Genomic DNA, 11,010 nt, shown 5'->3' on the forward strand with positions numbered 1-11,010 from the left:
CATGAAAGAGCCTTGCAAAGGGTTAGTAGGTGGGAAAAGGGTGTGGGTCTCTTGATCCTGGCACATCCAGCCAACCAGCCTGGCACCTACTGGGATCTCAGAGACAACTTGGGAGCAGTTGTTGGGACCCAACATCGGCCTGGTCCACAACTCCACTGAGCACCTGGTTCCACCAGTTTGGCAACCAAAGGACCCTCTGGCTTCTTGATCTCAGTCTCCCAACCATCCCCTAACAACCAACCAGCCCAGTTCCTGCAACTATGTAGCTGGCACACCACTTTCAATGTGTGTCCTGATTTGCCCAATATGGAACAACTTTCCAAGATAGGCACCCGGGTCCCAGAGATCAGCCCTCAGAACCTCCAGGGAGAGGGGTTCCTGATTGGGAAGTCAAAAGGGTAGGAGAGATACAGTTATAGACTAGGAATTGTGGAGTCCACAAGTGAGAGAAGGGACTAAGACCAGGCCCCTGTGTCACAAGATTGGACCCCAAAGGACAGTCCTGGGGTGCAGTCTTCCCAAGGGACTGGTAATTGCTATACCCTGCCTCCAGGAGTCCTGCCTCCTACCTTAATAACTGTCATCATCCTGACGGTGGAGTTACCAATAAACTCAAGACAACCGCACCTATCAGAAGAGAAGGGAAGCAGAGACAATATTGAGCTCCAACAGAAACACTTGTTCAATTTTCCTTCAAGACTCTTTTTTTCTTTTCCCCATTTTTTTCTTTTTTTTTTTTTTTTCATTTCCCACTCTCACATCCCATCATCTTTGAAATCAAGTACCTTTCATGCTTCAGGCTACTGAAGACTGGGAGGTTTGAATAGTATATTACATTTTTGTTGTACATTCTTTTTTATTTTATTTTTATTGTATTTATTTTTTAATTTTTTATTATTTTTATTTATTGTTTTTATTAATTCTATTTTCCTCTTATTTATCTGTTTCTTTGGAGTCTCATTCTATCTTTTCTCCTGCTAACAACCAAAATCTTTTGATTCTGCTTTCACTCTTCCTATGATCTAGTACTTCTATATATTCTTTTCTTATCCCATTAATAGTTACATCCTACACCCCTCTCCATCCTCTTTGTCCACCATTAGAAATTGTAGACCTTATTGCAAACCTATTGTTTATGCTGAAGACAATAATTGAATATATCATCTCTTCTTATACAATACCATTAACATCTTAATAGGGTTAACATCTTAATATTTCATTTAAGACTGCATATTGTTTTCACTGGGTGCTGTTAATGTTAATCTCCCCCTTAAAGGTGAGGTACTGGAAATCAGCAGGGACACTATAAAACTATAGAGGGAAACTGCAATGCCTCAGATCTGCATAGGTAGAGGGAAAGATACATGAACATGAAAAATCAAGGGAAGAAAGTGGCCCAAACAAACCAAGATGCTATATTAATAGAATCCATTGGCAGCACAGTAGAAGAAATGTCAGACAAGGAGTTCAGAATGTACACAATTAAAATAATCCATGAAGGAAAGGATGATATAATAGAGCAAATGCAGGCAACAAAAGATCACTTCAATAAAGAGTTAAAAGAGCAAATGCAGGAAGTGAAAGATTATTTCAATAAAGAGAGGTTCTGAAATAAACAACAGATCCTTGAAATGAAGGAAACAATAAACCAAATCAAAAGCTCAATAGAAGGCATCACTAATAGACTAGATCACTTGGAAGACAGAACCTTAGACAATGAAGACAAAATATTTAATCTTGAAAATAAAGTTGACACACAGAGAAGATGGTGAGAAGTCATGAACAGAACCTCCAGGAATTATGGGATAACATGAAAAGACCAAATTTAAGAATTATTGGGATTGAGGAAGGCACAGAGATACAAACCAAAGGAATGAGCAATCTATTCACTGAAATATTATCAGAAAACTTCCCAAACTTGAAGAATGAAGTGGAAAATCAAATACGGAGACTTATAGGAACCTGAAAGTACAAAAATACAGTAGATCCACACTAAGGCACATCATAATGATAATGCCCAACATACAAAATAAAGATAGAATTTTAAAGGCTGTGAGAGAAAAGCATCAGATTACAAATAGGGGGAAACCTTATAAGTATATCAGCAGATATCAGTAGGTTTCTCAGCCCAGATCCTAAAAGTTAGGAGGGTCTGGAACAACATATTTCAAGCTCTGAAACAACATGGATTCTAATCAAGAATCTTACACCCAACAAAAGTAACCTTCAGATTTGATGATGAAATAAAAACCTTCCATGATAAAGAAAAGTTAAAAGAATTTACAAATAGGAAGTTTGTGCTACAAAACATTCTCAGCAAAATATTCCATAGGAGGAAATGAAAAACAACAATGAAAGTCAGTAAAGGGAGGAACTACACTAAAGGAAAAGCTAATCAAAGGAGAAACCAAGTCAAGTTAAAAACCAAAAATAAGCCAAAATGACTGGGAATGCAAAACATATCTCAATAATAACCCTGAATGTTAGTGTCCTAACCTCATTAATTGAAAGACATAGACTGACAGATTGGGTTAATAAAAAGAGACCCCAAAATATGCTGCCTTCAAAAGATTCATCTCCTAGGAAAAGACATCCACAGACAGAAGATGAACGGATGGGAAAGAACATATCACACACACAGACTCAGTAAAAAAGCATGGGTTTCCATCCTCATATCTGATAAAGTGGACTTCAAACCAAAGGTAGTCAGAAGGGATAAGGAAGGATATTTCATACTGCTTAAAGGAACCATAAATCAACAAGACATAACAATCAAAAATATTTGTGCCCCAAACAATGGAACATCTATGCATGTCAAACAAACTCTTCTCAATTTCAGGAACCAAATAGACCACAACACAATAATACTTGGTGACTTTAACACACTGCTCTCACCACTGGATAGATCTTCCAAACAAAAAGTGAACAAAGAAACCATAGAACTCAATAAAACAATCAATAATTTAGACTTAACCAACATATATAGAATATTCTATGCATCAATGAGCTAATACACTTTCTTCTCAGCAGCATATGGATTGTTCTCTAAAATAGACCATATGTTATGTCACAAAGCAACTCTTAGCAAATAGAAAATAGATACTACCTTGTAATCTATCAGATCATAATGTAATGAAATTAGAAACCAATGATAAAATAAGAAATAGAAACTACTCCAACACCTGGAGACTAAATAATTTGCTACTGAATGATGCATGGATAGCAGAAGACATCAGGGAGGAGATAAAAAATTGTTAGAGGTAAATGAGAACAATGATACAACACATCAAAATATCTGGGACACTCTGAAAGCAGTACTAAGAGGTAAGTTCATTGCATGGAGACTATTCAAGAAAAGAATAAAAAGTCAACAAATAAATGACCTAACATTACACCTCCACTTTTGAGCAATGAAATAGAAGAGTCATCAAAAGTCTACCAAAGAAGAAAAGCCCAGGACCAGATGGAATCTCAACTGAGTGCTATAAGACCGTCAAAGAAGAACTAATGCCAATACTCCTCAAAGTTTTCCATGAAATAGAAAAGGTGGGAACCCGTCCAATCTCAATCTATGAAGCTGATATTACCCTGATACTAAAAGCAGACAAAGACACCTCAAGGAAAGAAAAGTTCAGACCAATATCCCTGATGAACATAGATGCAAAAATTCTTAACAAAATTCTGGCAAATTGCATACAATACATATTAAAAAGATAATGCACCTTGATCAGGTGGGGTTCATCCCAGGATTGCAAGGTTGGTTCAATATCTGGAAATCAATACATGTAATTCATCACATCAATAGACTTAAAGTTAAGAAGCTTATGATCATTTCAATAGATGCAGAAAAAGCATTTGAAAAAATACATTAACCCTTCATGCTCAAAGGGAAGAATGAAGGAACTTTGGATTGTATAGAGGGAAATGTGGGGAGGGGAGGGGATGGGGGTAGGAAAGATGATGGAATGAGACATTATCTATGTACATATATGATTACATGAATGGTGTGACTCTACTTAGTGTAGAACCAGAGACATGAAAATTTGTACTCCATCTGTATACAAAGAATGAAAATGCATTCTGCTGTCATATGTAACTAAATAGAACAAACAATAAAAATAAAATAAAATTATATTAAAAAGATGTAGAATAAATGATTTCATAGAATTCCTTAGAATGAAATATTAGCATAGATTTGATTAGAATTGATCAGAATATTACCTGTTGAGAATTGTTTGAAGTCCACAATTGTGCATTTTGTTTTGCTTTTTTTTTTTTTGGTTTTTGTGTATGGTAATATTTCTAATTTAAAAATCATAATTTCTTCTTTTATGAAGTGTCTGTTCAGTTCATTTGCCATTTATTGATTGGATTACTTGTTTTTATGGAGTTTGTATATTCTGGAGATTAATGCTCTATCTGAGGTGCAGGTGGTTAAGATTATTTCCCATTCTGTAAGCTCTCTGTTCACATTCTTTTTCCTTTGCTGTGAAGAAGCTTTTACCTAACTATTTATTGATTCTTGATTTTACTTTATGTGCTTTAGGAATCTTATTGAGGATGTTGGTTCCTAAGCTGACATGATGGAGAGTTGGGCCTAACTTTTCTTCTAGTAGGCTCAGTGTCTCTAGTCTAATGCCTAGGTCCTTGATCCACTTTTAGTTGAGTTTTGGGCAGGGTGAGAGATAGGGTTTTGATTTCATTGTGCTACATATGGATTTCCAGTTTTCCCAGTACCACTGGTTGCAAAGGCTATCTTTTCTCCAATGTAGTTCATGACACCTTTGTCTAGTATGAGATAACTGTATAATTTCAATGAGATAATATCCTTAAGACATCTTGACAACAGGTTCTGTTGCAAATTGATGATAATCAAACCATCTTCCAAAATAATACACCTGATAATTTTTATCCAATATTTAAATTCCATTTAATGGTGTCTATAGACTCCCTTGAGGCATAGACTCCTAGGGAGTTACAAAGTACTTATCAAAAATTTCTAGGTATACCTACAAATTGCATGTGTATAACACAAAGTAGAACCTTGAAGGGGAGAAATTTCTTCCCTTGAAAGTGATATGAGGACCACAAAGAAAAATATCAATAGGTACATTAACTTCAGAATGGAAAAAGTTCTTCTGAGATTAAATAAGGTAGGTTATTTCATGAATTGTGAGACCATGTGCTGTCAGTGTAACTCAGAAAGCACTTACATCTATTCTATCAGATATAATTTTCATCTGGAATAAAGGAAACCCTAGTAAACAAGCAGGGCTGGCTTCATGCAACGAGAAGTCTGGAGGTGCATTTCTGATAGTGTGACTCAGTTATGTCACCAAGAGACTGACTGTTTTGCTCTTCTTTTCCACTTTTCTGTTCTGCAGTCTTTATTAATAACTATTGCAACTCCAAGCATCACACAGGTAGGAAGAAAACAGTAGGAACACAGCACAGGAGGGTCTGCTTACATCTCATGGGCTTCAACTGCATGGTATGGCTGTCTCTAACTGCAGGCCTCTGGAAGGTGAATTGTGTCCAACTTCTGTTAGGGGGAAATGAGAAGGGAATTACAACAGGTATTGACAGAATCTACTTACCTATTTTTCACACCATTAGACTTTATTTTCATCCACAGATGAGATATATTTCTCTATAGATAAATTGACAGAAAGCATATGGAAAAGGGACACAAGTAGAAATATAATTTCTTCAGCATTAACAACATCCAATCTCATTAACAATAAAAAGCTGAAAATTTCAACAAGAATTAAATATTTTTTATCAAAGAACTGAGATACATGTTAAGTGACATAAGACAATCACAAAAATAAATACCGCATGATCTTATACATACATGAAATTTTAAAATATTAATCTAGAAAACAAGAGTAGAATGGTGAATACAAGAGACTGGGAAGAGCAGGAAAGAGGCAGGGATGAGGAGATGCTGGTCAACAAATACTAAACTAGAAAAAATAAATTTTGGTATTCTACTGCACAATACGTTAACTATAGATAATGATAATGTATATTTTAAGTAAAAATGCTAACGGAAAGATTTTTGGATTTTTTTCACCGCAAAAAAATAATAAATATTTGAGAAGCTATGTCTACCCATATTTGAATATTACACACTGTATAAATGTACTGAAACATCACATGGTCTTATAAATATGTATAACTTTTATGTGTGAGTTAAAAAGATTAAAAATATATGTATATGCTGGTAAAAGAACAAATTGGAATAATTATTTTGAAAATGATAGTACTATGTATCAAAATATACTTGACATAATAATTTTAATTCAGGATATTTGGCCATAGGAAATAATATGAAAAAGTTTTGCAGAAAAATCTGATAATTGATGTGTTATTTATATTTTCATATATAACACTGATGATATTTTTAGGGAAATGATAAGAAGGACTTGAGGTGCCCAAGAGAGGCAAGAATCTTTCCTAACTCACAAAACTTCTTTTTTTTTTTTGACATTTTTAAATTAAATTTTATTTTTAATTTTCAAAAGTAAAAAAGTTATAACACTTCATATAAACTGCTAACAAAACAGTTATTAAGTTAACCTCATACATTAATGTTTTCCTTTCCTTGAAAATAAATATATTTATATCACATCCTTTAAAAAACACACTAAAGGATACTTGTGCTTACGTTCTGCAACAAAATTCTAATACATCAATGTTTTTCATGACACTTGAAATATTGTTGTATGTCAATTTAACCTTTTAGAAACTTACCACTTTTCACAATGAGAAAGTAGAAAAAATATATATAATAAAAGGAGCAAGCCTAAATCATTTATTCTGTCAAAAGATAACATATGTAAGTGTGGGGATCAACATAACCACAGAGACTGTTTACTTCTGTTTCTAACCTTTACCTCTGGCTCAGGAAAAAATAAATAATAATGTATAACCTATTGATGAATATGAATTCACAACCAAATTCTTCCCCATTTTATAAGGAAAGAAATTAGGTTTAATGTTTAAGAGAGAAATCAGTTTAATACAAGTTCATTATTATCACAATTTAAGAAATGTCCACAGGAATCTCTTAGAAAACAGGTTATTGTTCATTCACCCCATTTGGGAGATTAGGCAAATTTTTCCTACATATTTTCCACATAAGGAAAAAATTGAAAACACATTTTGCCCTCACACATATTACTTTTCCTTTGCACAAAGTTCAGATGAAATGTCTTTAAAAGATCACTTCTGGTATTTGTCCCTCAAGAGCTTGTGTACAGGCAGCTTGGTGCCTAGTGTGGCAATGTTAAGAGGTGATGGTACCTTTAACAGGAGGGCCTAGTGAGAAGTCATTACTAGCCTCCCTATTCTCTGGTGTCCTGTCTCACCACCCTCCTGCATGGATTGTGATGTCATTTACTATGAAGTGATATAGCCAGAGACCCTGGCCAGGGCCATTCCTTTAGACTTTCATCCTTCAAAACCATGAGCTAAAGAAATGTCTTTTCTTAATAAGTAACCTACCTAGCCTTGGGTATTTTATTATAGCAACTGAAAACAGACTAATACAACTTATATCTATTTTAGCAACTTAATGTAAATGAAAAGCAACCTTCATTTTTAAGTAAAAATCATAACATCATTTTTTTAAACTACAAATGGGACCCTCATTATATAGGAAAATGAAGTAAATAGCAAATTCTTATGTCTAGATAATTATTTACCATAATTAATGAGTGTGACTTGAAGCTCTCAAATTAATTTCAACTCAAGTAAAGACAATCAAGCTACTGGAGTTATTTCTTCATCTGAATCATTTGATTCACCTTTTAGTTCCGATTCCTCTAAATTTTGTCTATAGTTAAAATAGTTTTCCTCTTGCCCTTCTTAGGAACTGCATCATTAGCACAGAACTTTCTTATTTTAATGTTTGGCAATTTCTTCAGATAAAAATCCCATTCCCTAAAAGTTTTCAGATTGCTTGCATTTAAAATGTCTGGGATCTCAAGGCCATATCCTTCATACTGCTGTTGCTCACGCTCCACCGGCTGCTTGATAACTGCTTCCTGGGAAAAGTGCCACCTTCCCCTCCTGTCTTTGATGCTGTTATGTAACTCGATCTGCTCCAGCTCACTGCTAAATCTATTTAATACCTTTCAACTAATTTACAAGCATCTTTCTTTGAATACCCCGATTTTTTTGGATCCTCGATTTTTTTGGATGATTCTGAAACCACTGCAGTTTTTCACCAATAAGATTGAGACGTAAGGCCTTTTCATTCTTCAACTTTTCTTTTTTTTTTTTTCCTGTTTGTGGGCCTCTCTCAGTAATCTGAGCTGCTTTTCTACTATATGGATGGATGACTTTTTTTTTTTTTTCTGTACTGTACTTTTTCCCTTTGGATCTTTAGGCATGGTGGCGTCCGGGAGGCTGCGGGGAGCCCCCGCACTCCAGACCCCACAATCACCCACCCAATCCACAGCAGCGAACACCCGCACTCCAGCCCGAACACACGTGGTGCAGCGGGAGTCACAAAACTTCTTGATCAGTATAATAAAGATACTGAAGACAGCAGCAGACATAATTTATGAATTATACAGAGTTCGGAGATTGAATCACATAGCTAGCGTGGAAGGGATACAAAAGTACATTTCCATCACAAATCCAGATTCCTACTCTTCTTGCCAATCTTTTCTCATGTCAGAATATTATGGAATAACAATGTGAAGAAATACCCATGTACAAATATTAAAGAGTACAAGTGGAATCACAGTTATTTGGTGACTTTGAGGATGTCTTGATAAATAGCAAAGCAGGTCCTGAGAGGTTTATGTGGTTTTGATGAACTTCTGGGTAACTGGTCAGACTGAGTGCCATAAAATAATGCCCACACTTGGACACAGTGGATACAATAGCAAAGAAATCCAAACTGATGCAGCTTTAATATATCCTGATGTCTAATTTAAAGACCACAAGAGTCCTGAATTATAAGGATAGCTGAGAATTGTGGCATTTATAATATAAACAAATCAATGATTAGTAGTGATGTGATAATTATGACACTACCCTTATGAGAAAGAAACATGAACATGACACAAAAATAAACGTGACACTTTCAGGTAATTTAAAAAAATATAACTGTGTACAATTTAATTTCATTCAGAGAAAAATATACATTGAAAAAAAGTTATAGATCAAAATAGATACAAACTCTGGATTCAGACTGCTTACTTAATTTCAAAACTTGTCTTTATCCCATATTGATCGACTCTGGGAAAATTACTCAAATTGGTATTAGTCTGTTTTCTCAACTTTAATTGGAGATTATCCTAATATCATTTCTATATCATAGAGTATTTGGTATTAAATGGTTAATACATGAAAGCATTTATAGCACTGCCTGGCCCTCAATAAATATATCTTATTATTAAAACTAATTATCTCCATATAATGGGGGATGGGAGGGGTTAGCATTAGCTTTAGGGTTAGGTTTAGGGTTAGGGATAAGGAGAGTGGTAAGAATGAAGGAAAGAAGGACTGTATAAAGGGAAAAGAGGGGTGTGAGGGGTGGGGGGGAAGGAAAAAAAAATAATCAAACATCATTGCCCTATGTAAACGTATGATTACACAAATGGTATGCCTTGACTCTATGTACAAATAGAGAAACAACATGTATCCCATTTGTATACAATAATAATAAAAAAAACTAATTGCCTCAAAATGCATAAGTTATTTTTGAGAAGTATGAATACCAGTGCCTTCTTACTTCTTTTTAAATTTTATATGATCCTATTCCTATTACATTTCCATAAAGAAAAAAGTATTGATTTTTATTTTTTGAAGTTTTTGCAGTTTATTAATCACGCTCATGAAAAATTTGCACACTTACTGAAGAAAATGTCATCACAGAATCTTCCCTGCTTTAGCTTTTTACCAGCACCAACATGTGCCTTCGCAGTCCTGCTGAGCTTCTTCCTTCTGTTCTTATGTTCCTTTTGCTGTTCTCTTGAGGTCTTTTTCTTCTCATACAGGTTATGTCTTGCCAGTCTATAGTTAAGTTCATTTTTCTTTGAAAAATCCAAGAAAACATAAATCATGTCAAAGTCAGTTTCTTTGCCACCTCCAAAATAAGTTCTGAATCCAAACACAAAGGTAATGCCTGGTGTGGTTTTGTACATTTTGGCTACCTTTCCCTGAACTTCTGTCTTAGGTGCTGCTGCCTTCCCAGGGTGAAGGACATCAAAGACCATTTCTTTCCTCTGAAGTAGCTGGTTGGTCCTGTGCTTCCTGGTCTGGATAGTTGCTGTGTCATTCATGTTGGGACCAATCCTTAGGAAGCCAGGGAGGAAAAGAGACAGAAGTACTGACTTTTAAAGAAAGAAACCTGCTTTGGTTATTCAGGGAGATCTGTGTAAATTCAAATCAAAAAGTTATTTTTGTCATATTCCTCCTTATTCATTTGTCTTCTGGTAGATTAATGCTAAAAATCCGATTCATGGCACAAAATTTGATGACTGCCTTCTGGCTTCACTTTAGCAAATTAGAACTCTCATACTCATGTCTTAAAAGGATATTTCTTGGGGTTTTATGTGGATCAAATAAGAGATCACATGTACTATGTTTGTAAAATCACAGTACATTACCAATGTCAGTCATTTTTTGATTATTATCTTATTAACATGTCCACTGTACTCTTCTCCAGCAGCCTCCACAGCTGTAATCTTGTCTTTGTTTGCTCACTTTTTCCTCCTGATGTCACTGTTATGGCTTTTCCTCAATAAAAGAAGATGCGGGTCTGGGGTTGTGGCTCAGTGGCAGAGTGCTTGCCTAGCATGTGTGAGGCACTGGGTTCGAGTCTCAGCACCTCATATTAATAAATGAATAAAATAAAAGGCCTATAAGCAGATCTCAAATGAATACATCTCCCTCCCAACTCTAGCAGCATTCTGCCTTACCTGGTGTCTCTGCTTTGCTTTCTGATGCCAGAGAGAATGACTTCAATGCGGCAGCCATCTGCCTTCTTCA

General features: G+C 35.2%; 1 protein-coding gene and 1 pseudogene across 1 annotated transcript; both read right to left on the reverse strand.

The window, feature by feature from the left end:
• Nucleotides 1–7,767: 7,767 nt before the first annotated feature.
• On the reverse strand, nucleotides 7,768–8,399 carry LOC124972445 (translation machinery-associated protein 16-like; annotated as a pseudogene).
• A 1,452-nt stretch (nucleotides 8,400–9,851) lies between these two features.
• On the reverse strand, nucleotides 9,852–10,301 carry LOC124976411 (40S ribosomal protein S24-like). The gene has a single exon (XM_047539298.1). It carries the CDS (start codon nucleotides 10,299–10,301, stop codon nucleotides 9,852–9,854), a length of 450 nt encoding a protein of 149 aa, XP_047395254.1.
• Nucleotides 10,302–11,010: the final 709 nt, after the last annotated feature.

The sequence above is a fragment of the Sciurus carolinensis genome, chromosome 2 (genome assembly GCF_902686445.1).
Source record: "Sciurus carolinensis chromosome 2, mSciCar1.2, whole genome shotgun sequence".
Classification (NCBI taxonomy): domain Eukaryota; kingdom Metazoa; phylum Chordata; class Mammalia; order Rodentia; family Sciuridae; genus Sciurus; species Sciurus carolinensis.

What these genes read in the sequence shown, in the direction of transcription:
- LOC124976411 (XM_047539298.1), bottom strand. Translation starts at nt 10,301, where the DNA reads ATGAATGACACAGCAACTATCCAGACCAGGAAGCACAGGACCAACCAG.